General features: G+C 43.8%; 1 protein-coding gene across 1 annotated transcript in view; it reads left to right on the forward strand.

Annotated features, from left to right (window-relative positions):
* LOC135211839 (nudC domain-containing protein 1-like) overlaps positions 1 to 17,819 on the forward strand; it is a 285,976-nt gene that overhangs the window by 75,029 nt on the left and 193,128 nt on the right. Inside the window, exon 4 of the mRNA XM_064245051.1 lies at positions 1,777 to 1,990. Within this exon, the coding sequence (XP_064101121.1) occupies positions 1,777 to 1,990 (214 nt within the window). The remainder of the gene's footprint in view (positions 1 to 1,776; positions 1,991 to 17,819) is intronic.

Here is a 17,819-nt window from a genome sequence, read left to right on the forward strand (position 1 = left end):
CACGGGCTGAGCCCAGAAAAGGGATTTTGACGAAGGAAAAATCTATTTCTGGGCAAGGGCCCGTGTCGCCCAGTGAAATATCCTTTCAGTTCATATTTCTAAGGTAAATAATGCCAACATTACCAGAGAAAACTAAAAAAGGGGGATGTCAGAGCATTCTGACTCGCTCACCATAAATAAAAAGAGGGTGTCGGTATGGTACTGGGGCGAGTGAAACCACTACCACGGACCTCTTGTCATTTAGACCTCTCCTCCACCAAAATCCCCCTGCTAGAGAGAGCTGGTACACAGCCCGCGCCAGCAACTACTACTACTTGCTCCTCCACGCCAACACCAGCGCCTCTAGTGGCCATCCTTGAAGTTAGAAGACCAAGCTTGGGCACAAGGGTGGGAGAGAAAACAGGGGGGGGATTTCACTGGGCGACACGGGCCCTTGCCCAGAAATAGATTTTTCCTTTGTCACAATCCCTTTTTTGACATTCAGAAGGCATTCAGCAGTACATGTAGGTATGTGATATTAAAAACATATTAATAACATACCTGGCCATCTTAAATCTATTTGAAAATGGAGTTTCACAAGGAAGCATCCTTAGTGGTACTCTGTTTACATCAGGTTAGCTATTTTACTGGGCACAAGTCTCTTCATGGTTACTAATGGATGAAACTCCCCCTCCTTTCATGGCAAGGGGAGAGGAGGATAGAAATAAAACAAACCTATTGGTTAATTTTTTACTTTTATTGTCTTTGACATGTTACTTTAAGGTTTTTGCATCCTGATTAAGTTATTGCTTCACAAACCCATTACATACTTAATGGTGTAAAGTCTAGCAGCTGCAGCATCCTATGTGTGCATCAAGCTAGAGATGTGGGGTTATCCATCCTTTGCAGACCAGGAATACAGTAGACCCTCCGTATTCACAGGGGATGGGTACCAGACCTTCAGCAAATAGCTAAAATCCACGAATACTTAAAAACCCCTAAAAAAATCCTTAAAACAGCCTCTTTTGATAGTTAAAACACAAAAAGCCTCTAAAAATGTTTATACCTTTGTTTTTAAATAATTTTATTACAAAAAGTGCATTTATTCATGAATTGATATGACAATACAGTAATTTTTTAATATTTGTCAGTGAAAAATCCTGCGAATAGTCTAATATTCTGTGAATAATCGGTCTATACTGCCATCAGTGAAATCCGCGAATAGGCCAGTCCACGAATCGTGTCTGTGAATAGCGATGGTTGACTATATGATATTTTTAGTTTTGGAGGAACCTATCAGTTGGTTCAGAGACTACCCAGATAGCAGGTAAGTATTCTGTGTAAAGAATGAAGGTTTGGATTCGTGTAGGCACAGATATCGGATATTTTGTATTCTATATAAAGAATGAAGGTTTGTATTTGTGTAGGCACAAATATCGGATTTTAAAATTATTTGAATTTTTCCTAACAAACCTGATGTTCTTTACTGGGCAGGAAGGCAGAGTGGAGTGTAGACTGACAGGTGTATGTGGGTTCCTCCTACATGTTGATAGTGAACTATGTTTTCAGTTAGTTTGAATGGCTGTATCCAGCTCTTGCTCAAAGTTAAATCTGTGTAGAAATTTAGGTTCGTGTGTTAGGAAAAATACTTTTAGAATTTAATAAATCATATTTAGTAAAATGCTCTCTCACAGTTGATACTCATAAGGATGTGTGATTAGTGATACATGTAAAAAAGTTAAGCAAGGATAATTCTTTATATGTCATAAAGTACATAGATTTTTTGTATATTTCAAGGAGTTGTTTGAATGCACCACCCAGCGAGGAATCCTAACCCAAGCCAGATTAGCAGATGGAGAGGCTCATGATCGTTATATACACTGTTTGATGATGTCTGTCATGCCACTGCAAAGTCTGATAAACAATGAGCTTTATGTACTGGATGACAAATTGAGAACCTCATCTGCATCTGCTGCTCAGGTGGTTCACTGGCTGACTCTGAAATACAATGGTTAGTTTGTGCAGTCCATTGTCGTAACAGCGATTTAGATTTAGAAATACTGATTTTTTGTGCAAAATGGCACTTGTTTTTTATCGAGTATGGAGGGTAAGTTAATTATGCTTATTAAATTCTATACATAGCAAATTTGGAATGTTTAGGTTCTTTGAGACAGGTATAAGACTGGCAAGGTGCATGACTGGTAGTTTATTTAATCTGAAACTTAAAATTTATTGGTGAATGCACTATGTAATCAGCTGATTTGTAATAAATACTGACCCTCATCCCATCTTAATAACCAGACTGGCATCATTTATATACTGGGCTTAGCAGTTTATGGAGAAGGGCATATCTTTACCATGATAATAATAAAGTTCAAAGTACTATGCAAGTGCAGTGACTCAATTAAACTACACAAGATTTTTATGCAAGTTACTTAGTAGCAAGTAGTTCCACTTTTGCCAAAGACAATGGTAATTGTACAGTAACTTGAAAACCAAGTACAATGCAATGAAATGCCTGGTGGGCCAAGTTGAAATCATACATTTTTCATTTTTATTAATTTTATTGTTTATCCCTTATTTAGATATACTAATGGAAAACAGTGATTCTTACATGGATAAAGTACATACTTCTGTTAATATTTATTTTTCCAGATAACTGTAATTCTGAGCCCCACTCCGCTGAAAATGCTGTTGTGTTCAGATCACATTAAAGATACCATAGCCAATTGAGTTTAGCAGAATTTCATATGGGTTTTCACCATGATTTCTTAAGAGGAAATTATATAAAAATTATGCTTATTCCAAAGGGTAGTATGAGTACTTATTGCATTAGTTAAAGATCTCTCCCACTGATGCTCTCAAAGTTTGCTGAAAAATTTATCTTTAATGTCTGAGTAATGCTATACATCTTTCCCGCTGTTATCCTTACATTAAGGGTTGGTTGCTTGATGCGCTTTCTCCACTGCCTTCTATCAAAAGCATCATCCTCCACCAAACCTCTTCTCTCCATATCTTCCTTCACTTTATCTCACCATCTAATTCTCTGTCTCTTTGTTCTTCCTCTTAACAGGTTCCTCCCAAGCCCTCTTCACTCCCTCCTCATCATCCATCCTCACCACAGGCCCAAACCATCTCAATCCTTACTCTCTTATTAGCTCTGTAATCTCTACTAAGCCTGCCCTTCTTATTTCATCTTTTTCCAATATCTCAGCAGCAATTTCCCATAATCCACCTCAGCATTCTCATCTCTGTTCTCTCAAGCTTTACTTATTCTTGTCTTCTTAGAGCCCATGTTTCTGCTCCATGCATTAACACTGGTCTTATCACTGTGTTATATATCTTGACTTTTAGCTTGATTGGCATTTTCTTATCACATACCACTCCAGCTACCTCTTTCCACTTCCCCCATGCAGCTTTTATCCTACTGTCAACTTCAGCCTCACATCCTCCCTTTTGGCTTGAAGTATATCCTAAGTATTTAAACTTTTCTGCCTGTTTTATAATCGAGCCTCTTCTTTCTTGTATTACTATTCTGTCTCTACCTTCCCTACTGCTCAGCAAAACCTGTTTTATTTACATTCACCTTTAAGCCACCCCTGTCTAAAGATTCCTGCCACTCTCCAACCCTTCTTTGTAGGTCCTCCTTGTTTTTAGCAGTAATCACCAGATCATCGGCATACAACAATTCCCACAGCTCTTCATTCCTGATCACTTCACTCAACACATCCATGACCAGCACAAACAAAAATGGGCTTAATGCTGTCCCCTGATGTAATCCAACACTGACTTCAGAGTTTTCTGTTTCCCCAACTCGTTTTATCACTTTTGTGTGTGCTCTTTTATATATCATCTTGACCAGCCTAACCAACTTTTTTTGGACTTTCCTTTTACTTGAACACCAAAACATCACTTCTCTTGGGATTCTATCGTATGCTTTCTCTAGGTCTATGAATGCTCAATAGAGCTGCTGGTTTCCCTCTAACCTCTTCCTGTAGCTGCCTTAATATGAAGATGGCATCCACCATCCCTCTTCCTCTCATGAATCCATACTGCTGTTTCCCGATCTTTACAATCTCTCTTAATATCTCATCCATTACTCTCTCTAAAACTTTCAATCCATGCTCTTTTAGTTTAATTCCCCTGTATTTACCACAATCCATGACATCTCTCTTCAGCATGTATATACAGGCAGTCTCTTATTTACGATGGGGGTTCCGTTTTTGAGATTTATCGTAAGCCGAAAATCGGTGTAAATCTGAAAAATTGTTGAAAACCATAAAAAATCCTAAGAAAACTTACTTTGATTGGTTTTGGTGTATGCTGAAAACTATGTTAATTGCATTTTTATTGTTTTTCATAAAAACCCCTTCAAATATTGTTTAATGTACATACGCTTGTAAGTTTGATATTTAAAGAACAATTTTATGGCCTAAATTTTGGGACTGAAAATTACATGTGGTATAGGCCAGTTTTAGAAATGTGCTAGAGTTTGACACTAGGCTAAGCCTTGGCTTTGGATTTCCCAACAACACACAATACAAATGTTGTTTTACTTATTTGAGAAAATTTTATTATGTTGTTTTTATATTGGAAAAGTGCAAACTTTAGGGACTAGGCTAAGCCTACCACATTCTTTGGATTTCCTAACAACAAAGGCAACAAAGCAGCATTTGTTTCCACAGAAGGCAACAAACTTTTATTTTTGTAAAATAACCATAGCAAACATAAATGTTGTTTTACTTATCTAAGAATCTATCATTATTGTTATGTGGTTTTTAATTTACGGCTGGTCTAGGCTTTAATAAGTGCAGCCTACCTTCATTTCCAGAATGTAAACAAAGTATACGTATCTATTAGCCACCGCCATTTGTATTTCATCAGCTGATAACTTCTTCATTTACGATTCACAAAGAATCTTGTATTTTTTTTATTCTATTGGTGAAAGGATGCTGTAAATTGAAAAAACTTAGTCATGCAATACATTTAATGAAAAAAAAAACATTTGTGAATTAAATATCATAAAATTTAAAATTAATCAAAGACTGCTCTCATCGAAAGCAACTATTTTCTAGAGTTCTACTGTTATAATGTCATATGTTTTATTATAGCTGTCGGTATCTCCATTAAGTAAAGATAGAATAAAGAATAGAAATGAATGGTTAGTATACTGTTTGGTAGTTTCAGTAGTTGAAGAGAGATAATGAAAATTTATGATTACGTACTATATTGTGTGCTAGGTAAAAGTGGTTGCTTGGTAATCGTTCGCTACTTGGTAGTGTTGACGAAACCATGCACAAAAACAAAAGGATGGAAGCTATTTTGTTTGTTTGTTATAGTTAATGGTTAATTAATAATTATTTGAAATGAGTACATACTGATTATTTATACATTTTATTGGCATATTCTAAGCTTTTAGCTTCTTAGGTTTAGATATCAGAATCTGAGACTAGGCTACAGTAGCAACTGCTAACATAGGCTAAACTTACTGCCAGAATCAAAACTCAATATTATAAGGTATATATGCTAAAGTCGTAATATGTATATGCAGTAAAAAAAGGATTTTGACGAAGGAAAAACCTATTTTTGGGCAAGGGCCCGTGTCGCCCAGTGAAATATCCCTTCAGTTCATATTTCTAAGGTAAATAATGCTAACATTACCAGAGAAAACTAAAAAAGGGGGATGTCAGAGTATCCTGACTCGCTCACCCTAAATAAAAAGAGGGTGTCGGTACGGTACTGGGGCGAGTGAAACCACTACCACGGACCTCTTGTCATTTAGACCTCTCCTCCACCAAAATCCCCCTGCTAGAGAGAGCTGGTACACAGCCCGCGCCAGCAACTACTACTACTTGCTCCTCCACGCCAACACCAGCGCCTCTAGTGGCCATCCTTGAAGTTAGAAGACCAAGCTTGGGCACAAGGGTGGGAGAGAAAACAGGGGGGGGGGATTTCACTGGGCGACACGGGCCCTTGCCCAGAAATAGATTTTTCCTTCGTCAAAATCCCTTTTCTGGGCTCAGCCCGTGTCGCTTCGTGAAATAGTACCAGAGAATTAGCCACAAGCTTGGGGAAAAGGTAACAGTAAGAGGTAATAAGAAAACACGAAAAGACATAAGATGAGTATAATCTAGAATAAATGTTACAAAGTTATCATATAAATACTTAAACTAATTTATAGTAACTTATGTTAGCCTTAAAATAAGTAATAGGACTTAACAGTATACTTATGCTACCTTACGATAATTTAAAACTAGAATGATACATTATACACAGTTGTGAGTAACCCTAGCATAAAAATAAGGGAAAACATCATGATATAGCCTTTTGGCAGCTAAGGCTCAAAACAGGATCACAGGAAAAATGTTAGTGAGGCAGGTAGAAAGGATATCTGGATATATGACTAAAACTACTTAGGCAGTGTCAGGAGAAACTGTGTTTCCCGCTGCCACTGCCGGAAATTGAAGAGATTTTAAGGATTTCAGGTAGTGACGTCTGAATACTGTCGGCGACTTCCAGCCTGTATACTTCTTTAGATCATCGAAATTCATGTGTTGGAAATAATTAATTTAGGTGGCTACTGCCCTGATGTCGTGGGCTTTAGGGAATGAATCAGGGTTGGCTTGTTTGATAAAGTATAGGATTTGTTGCCTAATTTAGGAAATAGTGCCACCTTTCTCTCTTATGAATAAGGGACCTGAGGACCTAGAAGATGTCCTGGACATATAGGCTCGTAAGGTCGTCAATGGACGTAGAGAAGGGTCTTGAGGAAGAGGGAGGATCTTCCAACGAGCCCATCTCATTAAGGGATCCTCATTTTTGGCCAAAAAACTACGATCTGGGGATAGAAGAACTTCTCCTGAAGGGAGAAATTCGATATGGCCAGAGTCTCTGGAGAGAGCCGACAGTTCAGATATCCTGGCTCCTGAAGCCAGGCTTAGCAGAAATAATGTTTTCCTTAGGAGTGGTATATAGTTACATGAATCGTTGTCAGTATCTGAAGCCAGCTTGAGAACATCATTTAAGAACCATGAGATTGAGCTAGGTCTCTCTGATGGTCTGAGACTAGCACAAGCTTTAGGAATAGACGAAAAATAAGAGTCCATTAAGTATATCTTAAAGCCAGACTGGAAGATTTTCTTTAAAGCTGACTTATTGGTAGTAATAGTACTAGCTGCTAGACCTTTTTCAAATAAGGATCTGAAGAAGGAGATAGCCAGATTAGTAGTTATGGTTCGAGAATCTGTTTCCTTCAGGAAATTTGCTAGCTTTTTAACTGCTGCGTCATACTGATGCAAAGTTGATTCTCTTTTATCCGATTCTAAGAAAAGGTTATTTTGAGGATCAATATTTGCATCTCTTTTAGCTGCGAACTTCATGAAGTCCATAAAGTTAGGGTTTTGAGAATTCCTGAGGAAGCGAACACAGTCCTCATTTTTACTGATTGAGATAGCTTGGGATTGGGAATCTGTTGAGGCCGGAGACCCAATTCCAGAAGAAGGGGGAACCAGTTGCTCTTGGGCCAGTCCGGGGCTACTAGAGCAACTTGTCCTCTGAAAGACCTTAGCTTGTTCAGGACTTTCAATAGTAGATTCACTGGAGGAAAGATGTATATCTTCTTCCACTGATTCCAATCTATGGACATGGCGTCTGTGGCATAAGTCAGAGGGTCCAGGTTGGGGGCCACATAGCATGGGAGCTTGTGGTTCGATTGTGATGCGAAAAGATCAACCTGGAGGCCTGGGATCTTTTGGCATATCCACTGGAATGAGCGCCTGTCCAGAGACCACTCCGATTCTAGAGGAACTGAGCGAGACAGGGCGTCTGCTATCACATTCCTTACTCTCGCCAGATGAGTGGAAGATAGGTGCCATTTGTACTTGGCTGCTAGTGAGAAAATGGCTATCATGACATGGTTCACATGACTTGATTTGGATCCTCCCCTGTTGATGCAGTGTACTACTACTGCACTGTCTAATACCAGCTTGATGTGGGATTTTTTGGCTGGTAGAAGCCTCTTCAATGTGAGGAATACTGCCATAGCTTCTAATACATTCATGTGAAGCTGGCGGAACTGAGGTGACCAAGTCCCTTGTACTTTCCTGAATTGGGAGTATCCTCCCCACCCGCTTAGAGAAGCGTCCGTGTGGATAACCAACGCCGGAGGGGGAAATTGAAGAGGGACTGACTTGGACAGGTTCTTGACCTCCGCCCAGGGGCGGAGTCGTTTGCGGAGAATCGGCGGGATGGCTGACAACTTGTCCCGAGATTTGTTGTTTGCTCTTGAGCGCCAGACCCGGTTTATATCTTTCAGCTTTGCTTTTAGCAGAACATCTGTAACTGACGCAAACTGGAGAGAGCCTAGGATTCTTTCCTGGTTTCTCCTTGATTTTAGTTTGCACTTGAGGAATTGCCTTGTTGCTTTGGCTATTTCCTTCCTTTTGCCCAACGGAATTGACAGTGTGTGGGAGTTCAGGTCCCATTGGAAGCGAGATTCCGGCGTTAGCCTGGACTTGGTCTTGTTTATTTGGAACCCCAGATGTTCCAGAAACTGTATTACTTCCTTCGTGGCTTTGTGGCATTCTTCGACGGTTGTTGCCCAAACGAGCCAATCGTCCAGATACGCTACCTACCATTATCCCCTGGGATCTTAGTTGTTGAACTACTGATTCCGCTATCTATGTGAAGACCCTGGGGGCCACGTTCAACCTGAAGGGCATCAGAATGCCTGGTTTCCCAGTCTGAAGCCTAGGTACGGGCGGAAGTGTCTTGCAACTGGGATATGATAGTATGCGTCTGTAAGATCGATAGAGGTGGTGACGGCCCCACGGGGAAGTAAGGTCCGCATCTGCGAGATAGTCAGCATTTTGAACTTGTCGCAACGAATGAATAAGTTTAGACGAGACAAGTCTAAGATTATTCTTCGTTTGGTTGAGCCTTTCTTTGGCACGCTGAACAAGCGCCCTTGAAACTTTAAATGTTTGACTCTTGATACTACCCCTTTCTGAAGGAGTTCTTGTGCATACTCTGTCAATTCCTTTGTTGGTTTTTGAAGGAAGGTCTTGGATGGAGGGGGACCTTTGTTCCAACTCCATCCTAGTCCTTTGGACACAATACTTTGTGCCCAATTGCTGAATCCCCATCTGTGACGATAGAGAAACAGTCTCCCTCCTACCTGAGGGTTCTCACTGACTTGGGGCAGGGCGTGATCCACGTCCTCCCCAGAAGTGTTTGCCTCTGCTAGGTGCTCTTCCGCCACCTCTTTGGCGAAATTTACCTCTGGCCCTGCTTCCTCTTCCAAACCTATTAAAGGCTTGGAGCGCCTGACCTTCAAAGACTGGATTGAAGGCCAGAGATACTGCGTACGAGGTCGAAGGCTGATTCTGAGAGGTCAGTAGTAGTATTGGCTGGGACTGGTTCTTAGAAGTGGAAGGTTGAACCACCTGGGACATTGGCACAGCTTGTACCACCTGTTGTTGCTGAGCAGCCTGGAAAGGTGGGAACTTCCTAGGCTTTTTCAGCTTCTTTGAAGCTGAGGAAGTAAGTTCGGGCTTCCTCTTAGATGACAGGCCCCAGCGGACCTTAAGGCTCTGGTTAAGCCTTGTTGCTTTGTGCTGGACCTTGTTCACTACAGCCTCTGGAAAGAGGTCAGCGCCCCAGATTGAAGACGCAATAGTTTATTTGGCTCATGACGGATCGTCGCCTCTTGCAGTACATGTTTCCTGCAGTTTCGTCTTGCCATAACAAAGTCGTACAGATCACACTGAACGGTGTGTGTCTGTGCTTTGGCCAGAAGTTTAAATAGAGGTTCCGTCCCGTACGTCACCGCGGCAACCTCCGTCATCACTAGGGCATTCAAGGTCCTTCCTAACCTAGTCCTAACATCAAATTCTGCTTGGATAAGGTTATCCGAAAGCTTAGGAAGTCTCTCGCCAAATTGTGCTTTTGTACAATCTGGTTTGAGCTTCCCTACTGTGAAAGTAGCCGGGAGATCTGCCCAAAGGTCTTCGGTCCCTGGAAGGAGAAGTGATATTGGCTCCGTCTCCCTAAGTTGGGGCATAGGCTCGTCTTTCATGGCGGCCTGTAGAGTCAACTCTGCTAGCTTTGTGGTGAAGGGGATGGGTGTTTCTTCCTCTGCCACAAAGATAGTAAAGGGGCTTTTGAAAGCCTGAAGTTTGGTGTTTACGCAGTCCCAATCTTCTAAGCTCCTGATCCACTCCCTTTGAGCTTGATCCCGGCTATAAATTACCGTTTCTTTTGGGATCCTATCCTCCCTTCTCATTGCCGTCTCTGTCAGATGGGTATAGCCCATAAATGGTGGTTGAAGGTTGGCGGGGTGAAACTCGAAGTCTTCAATTCTTCGAGTACCACAATCCGGCAAGGTCAACATGCCGTCTTTAAAGGGGGCATATGCTGCAACCCTCCATGGATTATTCGCCATGAAGGGAGGAAGGGAATCATAGTCTGGTATGGGTTGCGCTACCATACCTGACTGTGGGAGAACTGCTGCGGGATTCTCCCTGAGGCCCGCCATCAAATTCTCTTGATTTGTCAGTCTCTCCGAAATACTGCGGATCGACTGACCAGACTCCTCGAACGAGGTGGAGATGTGCGAAATCATCTGTTCGAACTTGTCGTTAACTAGATTTCCGACAAGTTCCCCATTTGCTGCATTATATTTGCAGTAAATGCCTCGGTATCAAAGGGACTAGGGTCCCTGATAGCCATGGGAGTCTTAGGACGTGTTCCGGTGGACGTTGAAGGGGCTCCGTAGAAGCACGGGCCTTATCCTCCGAGGACTTGCCTCTGGACCCTTTAGAATGTGAAGTCGAAGAGGACTTCAATTTCTCTGCTCCGGGGTGGTGAGCCAGAGACTTATGAGATGTGGAAGACGTGGTCTTCTTAGACGACGTCTTCTCTAGGGTCTTCAACTCACGCTTCCCTATCACTTTAGGGATAGCTGAAGTGGATTTCGACCTGACCGGAACATCACTCTCCGAAAAGCCTTGGAAAGAAGTAGAAGAGTAATTAGGAGAAGAAGATCCAGACGGACCCAAGGGAAGCCCTTGAGCCCCCAACAAACCTACCTGAACTAACAAGTTATCTGGTTCACCTACCGCCATTGGCTCTAAATTCAGGTCCAGTGTAGCCACTTCTTCAACGATCTCCGGGTTGCCTTGGGCCGCCAGCGCCTGCGCCACTTGCTGCTGAATGGCGGCGATGCAAGGAGCCGCCGTTGCCGGGTCGACATATCCAGTTGATTTCCCGCCTGGGAAGAGGCGGACAGCCATACTCTTGTCCAGGATGTATGGACACGTTCTTCCCAAACCCGCCGACCCAGGCCCTCAGAGTAGCTGATGCAGCGTTTTCATACAATCAACTTACCTGTCAGATATATACATAGCTAAGACTCCGTCATCCCCGACAGAAATTCAAATTTCGCGCCACTCGCTACAGGTAGGTCAGGTGATCTACTGGCCTGCCCTGGGCGGCAGGACTAGGAACCATTCCCGTTTTCTATCATATTTTCACTGTCGCCTGTGGTATCAACATTGTTGTTACTACCTCCTGACTTAGATTCTTATTTCAACCTTTTGATCATCGTTTCTCGGCTTTTTGGTGACGTATCTGGATCATGGTTTTTGGCATTCGCTACTGTGGACTGAATTTGGACTTGCTTTTTGATTTTTCTCAGTATGTCTGACTCAAATGTGAGTGTGAGAATGTGTGTGAATGTAGGCTGCAGGGTGAGGATACTGAAGGCTTCGGTTGATCCTCACACTGTATGTCGTAAATGTAGGGGGTTTGAATGTTCTTCTACTAATACCTGTCATGAATGTGAGGGGTTGAATGCAGAAGAATGGAAGACTCTAACTTCTTATTTGAGGAAGTTAGAGAGGGATAGAGTTAGACGTTTGAAGAGTGTGAGTACAAGGCCTATTGAGCCTTTTATTGACCCTATCTCTAACCTTAATGATTTTGATTCTCCCTCTGTGTCGAATCATTCACAAGCTTTACTTTCAGAATTTGCCTCTGAAATCGCCGATCTGAAGGCTACTATCTCTAAGATGAAGTCCAAAATGGCGGTTTTACAAGGTAAGGATAAGGATAGTGAAAGTGAGGGGTTTAGTGAAGTGAGTGCTCCTAGTGTTGTGGAGGGGGCGTTTGATCGTCTCTGCGACGCTCCCAGGCCTAGACCGCTTCCAAGCTCCCATGCCCAGAGGAGAAGGAAAGTCGAAAGCCTTAAGGAGGTCGTGGGGAATCCCCAACGGTCAGACGTCTCTTCAGCAGGCTCTGTTTCGCTTCAGGCTGCTCAGGACCGCGGTAGAAAAAGCGTCCTGCGAGAGTGTTTCTCTTCCTCTCCCTCTCCTTCACCTAAACGAGGGTGGAAGGATTCGGACCTTTCCAGGCCACTGAAAAGGCATTATAGAGAACCTGATTTCAATTCAAGCCTGGAGCGCTTCTCAGATGAAGCTCCCTCTTCAGTCAAAAAGGCGAAGGTTGCGTCAACGTCTCCCTACATGGACATAGCGGATTTCTCGCCTTCGAATTCTCCTTCTCCTCCCATTGAAGAAGACGTGGGAGAAGCTTCAAGGAAAATTCTTCTTGCTGTCCAAGAACAGCTAGCCTCATTGGTGGGAGTTTTGGCTAGAGATCCTCCTCGTAAGAAGGACGTTTCTCTTCCGATCAAGTCTCGTCCTTGCTCTCCTGCCAAACGCGAGGCGTCTTTCAGACATGAAGCTTCGTCTTCCAAACATGTTGAAGAAGTTTTTCTGTCTAGATCGAGATCGAGAGAGATATATACCAGACACGAAGTGCAAGACATGACGCCAGCTAGACGTGAGGCGTCTTCCAAGCGCGAGGCGTCATACAGAGGCATGGAATCAGCCAGACGCGAGTCTCCAGCCAGGACTCATTCCAGACGTGAAGCATCATCTAAGCGCGAGGCGCCAGCCAGGACGCCAGTTGAGTGCGAGACGTCTTCCAGGCGCGAGGCGTCATCCAGACGTGAGGAGTCAGCCAAGCGCGAGGCGTCGGCCAGGACGCTCGGCGGACGAGAGGCGTCATCCAAGCGCGAGGCGTCATCCTTTTATGAGGAGACGCCTAAGCTTGTGGCGCCAGCCAAGCGGGAAGCTTCTCACAAAGCTCAAACTTTGAAGAGGAGAGATTTTCACTCCCTTAGTCCCTCTCCTATCAGGAGTTTGTCTCCCCCAGAGGAAAGACGTCCTGATTTTTCGACGGAGTCTCCTCTAGACCCCGAGTTGGAGGAGAACTCAGAAGACGAGAATCGTGGAAGAGAAGGACTGTCAAGCTACAAAGTCTTGACAGCCCTGCTTCTTGAAGAATATGGAGACGCTTTAACCCCTGCCGCTCCTCCTTCTCCGCGCGCTCTGTTTTCGAGCGCAAAGGCGAAGAAGTCTTTGTCTTTTTTGAGAATGAAACCCACCATTTCTATGAAAAGGGCTCTTCAGTCTTTGAATTCGTGGATGGATTCGAAGAAGGAGCTGGTCAGGACGGTCTTCTGCATGCCCCCAGCGAGACTCGCTGGAAAACGGGGCATTTGGTATCAGACGGGAGAGAATATGGGCCTTTCTCTTCCGTCTTCGGCTGAAGCGGACTTTTCGACGTTAGTCGATACATCGAGAAGACAAGGATTGAACTCTGCCCGTGTGACTTGGGGCATTTCAGAACTGGATCATCTCCTCAAGGGACTCTTCCATGTATTGGAAGTTTTCAACTTCTTAGATTAGTCCCTTTGGGGTGATGTCCAAGAAGGCCCATGATTCAGAAGGACTCGACCCAGAAGTTCTCCTTTGTATACTGTCGTGTATCGACAAGGCGGTACAAGATGGCTCTTTAGAAATCTCCTCTTTATTTGGAGTGGGACTTCTTAAGAAGAGGACAGTCTTCAGTGCTTTTTTGACTAAAGCGGTCTCCCACTCTCAAAGAGCAGCACTGTTGTACTCTCCCTTATCAGACTTTTTGTTTCCTTCTCAGTTAGTGAAAGACATTTCCCGATCATTAACTGAGAAGGCGACTCAAGATCTTCTTACCCAGTCATCAAGGAAGAAGAGACCTGCGACTGCGGTGGAAAAGAAAGGACCGAGTACGTCGGTTCAGCCCTTTCGAGGAGGCCCTACCTCTAGAGCACCCTCAAGAAGGAAGGCTTCTGAGAAGAGAGGTAGGTCTGCCTTCCGTCCCTTTAAAAAGGGTAAATGATGCTTCTCTCCTCCAAACACCAGTAGGTGCCAGACTCTTAGAATTTGCGAAAGCCTGGGCACGTATAGGCACGGACGCCTCATCTTTGTCCATGATAAGGAAAGGATACCGTATACCTTTCCACGACAGTCCTCCCCTAACGTCAACTCCGCGGGAACTGTCAGCCAAATACAGGGATCCTGTACTGAGGGATACTCTTCGACTAATGGTGGATCAGATGTGGGACAAGAGAGCGATAGAACTAGTACTGGATCAAAACTCCCCGGGGTTTTACAATCGCCTTTTTCTCGTTGCAAAGGCCTCGGGGGGCTGGAGACCAGTACTGGACGTCAGTGCTCTGAACAAATTTGTTCAGAAGGAGAAGTTCTCCATGGAGACTTCGGCCTCAGTCCTTTCAGCTTTACGCCAAGGAGATTGGATGGTGTCTCTGGATCTCCAGGACGCCTATTTCCACATACTGATTCACCCTTCGTCGAAGAAGTACCTCCGTTTTATGGCGGAGGGAAGGATCTTTCAGTTCAGGGCCTTGTGTTTCGGCCTGTCCACAGCTCCTCAGGTCTTCACAAGCCTGATGAAGAATGTGGCAAGGTTTCTTCACCTAAAAAGGGTGAATATCTCTCTGTATCTGGACGACTGGCTCATCAGGGGCCAGATCAGAGAAGACAGTGTTGGAGGACCTTATTCTGACCATGAACTTGATCAAGTCGTTGGGATTACTCGTGAACCTCGAGAAGTCGCAGCTGACCCCCAGACAGAACTTAGTCTATCTGGGGATTCAGATGGATTCTCGGGGTTTTCAAGTATTTCCTTCGCAAGAGAGACTCGCGAGAGGCTTGGAGAAAGTCTCTCTCTTCTTAAGGAAAGAACGGACGTCGGCGAGGGAATGGTTAAGCCTTCTGGGAACCCTTTTCTCGCTCGAACAGTTCTTTCCTCTAGGAAGACTGTATATTCGTCCACTTCAATTCTTTCTCAAGAGATCTTGGAGTTGGAAGACAGGAAATCTAGCAGACGCCTTTCCCATTCCAGTGGAGATAAAGCCGCACTTGGAATGGTAGTTGTCCCCATTGAAGGAGAACAAGGGAATCTGAAAGGCGAAGGTTCAGAACCAAACCTAGTGTTATACTCCGACGCGTCGGAGAAAGGTTGGGGGAGCAACTTTAGGCCCAAGAGAGGTGTCAGGCATCTGGGAAGCAGCGCAGGTGTCCTGGCACATAAACTGCAAGGAACTCTTTGCCGTACATCTGGCTCTAAAGAGACTAGAATCTTTGGTATTGAACCAAGTTGTTCAAGTAAATATGGACAATACCACAGCGTTGGCCTACATTCGGAAACAAGGAGGGACCCACTCCTTGTTCCTTTACGAACTGGCAAGAGACCTACTGCTTTGGACTTCCCAGAGGAATATCTCCCTGCTTACGAGATTTATTCAGGGAGTAAGAAATGTAAGGGCGGACAGGCTCAGCAGGAGGAACCAGGTCCTTCACACAGAGTGGACCCTCCACTCAGAAGTGTGTCAGAGTCTCTGGTCTCTTTGGGGGACTCCCCATGTGGATCTCTTCGCCACATTCCTTTCCAAAAGACTGGAGGTATTTTGTTCGGTGGTAGAAGATCCCAGAGCTCTGATGGTAGACGCCTTCCTACTAGACTGGTCTCACGTAGACGTCTACGCTTTTCCTCCGTTCAAGATCCTGGGACTAGTTCTGAAGAAATTTGTGGCTTCAGAAGGAACACGGATGACCTGATAGCCCCTTTTGGCCAGCACAAGACTGGTTCACAGAGGTGGTGGAGTGGACAGTAGATTTTCCCAGATCCCTCCCAAGAAGGACGGATCTTCTCAAACAACCACACTTCCAGATGTATCATCAAAACCTCCCCGCTCTCGCTCTGACTGCCTTTCGACTATCGAAAGACTTGTCAGAACGAGAGGGTTTTCTCGCAAAGATGCAAGCGCGATTGCGAGAGCCCGCAGAGCTTCCACTAGACGAGTATATCAGTCTAAGTGGGAAGTCTTTAGAAGGTGGTGTAAGTCTAAGAAGTTGTCCTCCTCCACTACCTCTGTGACGGAAATCGCTGATTTCTTATTATTCTTGAGGGAAGATTCGCATCTATCGGTACCCACAATAAAGGGTTACAGAAGTATGCTTTCTGCAGTCTTCAGGAATAGAGGACTAGATCTAACAGAGAATAAGGATCTCCACAATCTCATAAAATCCTTTGAGACTACGAAGTCGTCGGGGCCAGCTCCTCCTAGCTGGAACCTTGATGTAGTTTTAAAATTCCTTTCCTCTGATAAGTTCGAACCTCCTCATCTGGCATCTTTTCGAGACTGACTAGAAAATGTTTGTTCCTATTAGCTTTAGCCACAGCAAAAGAGTTAGTGAACTGCATGCTCTAGAGGATAAAGTTGGATTTAAGGGGGACTCGGCCATTTGCTCGTTTAAAGCTTTATTTCTGGCTAAAAACGAGAATCCCTTCGCAATCCCTGGCCTAGGACCTTCGCATGTGGTTTAAAGGTTTAATCGAGTCTCGTCGGGAGAGAGGCACGACAAGATCTCTTTGTCCTGTATGAGCTATGAAATTCTTTATTCTTCAAGAGAAAACAAACAGATGGGGGGCTTCTGACCAACAAGGTCTTTGGTGCGCGGTTAAAAGACCCCACAAGACTGAATGTCCAAGAATTGCTCTTAGCGCTTCTTTGTTAGAAGCGTCGTTACAAAGATGCGCATAAGATCTGTCCTGACGACGGCCTTTTCGAACTTCTAAAGGTGGAAAGGGCTCATGAAGTAAGAGCAGTAGCGGACATCTCTCTCATTTCATAAACAAAAATATGCGCTAAAGAACATCTTGGGAAGAAGACATTCTTTTGGAGATGCAAACTCAAGTATTTTTGCATCTCACTTAAACTTGAGAGATGTTCGTGTTTGTGGACCTATGAGAATTGTTTTTTTCTATAGGTTTCCTTTCATGTCAGCGGATACGATACTGGGTACAAGGAGCTAACACCAATCCTTAATTTATTGACTTACAAGTTCTATTAGATATGTTCTTTAGACTTTCTTCATGACAAAAGTGCAGACGTCGCACTGGCGGCCAGTTGCACTATTGTTCAGTAAGGAAACTCTTGGTGATTTATTATTTTAGAAGTTAGTAATAATTTTTGTGTATAAGGAAATTATTTTGTGTGTGTGGCAATAATGGTTTTTGAATTATGGTTGTTGTGACAAGAGTTTGGGGATAACTCGGCAACAATTTTTTAATACTAACAACCGGGTGGTTAGGGATCCCAGGTGGTCGGGATTGGTTGTGTGCTCCTTCAATAAGGTGGGTATTGTCATATAAGTGGAATCAGCCAACCATTGACAAAGTCCTTTTCAGCGCTCCTGCCCAGAGTAAGCGGTATAAGACCCCATCGGCAGAACCCAACAAAGAAACTCTTGGCCATAGACAATATATCTTCGCTAAAGTTTTCTTGAGGTGATGCAGGACTCCTGGGCAGCACCCATGAAGTCCTAACCAACCTATTCAGGTAGGAACCAAGGTTTATTTTATACCTACAGCCATAATGTTGTTTTACCTGTCTATTCCCATAAGTAGCTGTCTCTTACCTCCACCAAAGGGTG

This window comes from Macrobrachium nipponense, chromosome 19 (assembly GCF_015104395.2).
Source record: "Macrobrachium nipponense isolate FS-2020 chromosome 19, ASM1510439v2, whole genome shotgun sequence".
Taxonomy (NCBI): domain Eukaryota; kingdom Metazoa; phylum Arthropoda; class Malacostraca; order Decapoda; family Palaemonidae; genus Macrobrachium; species Macrobrachium nipponense.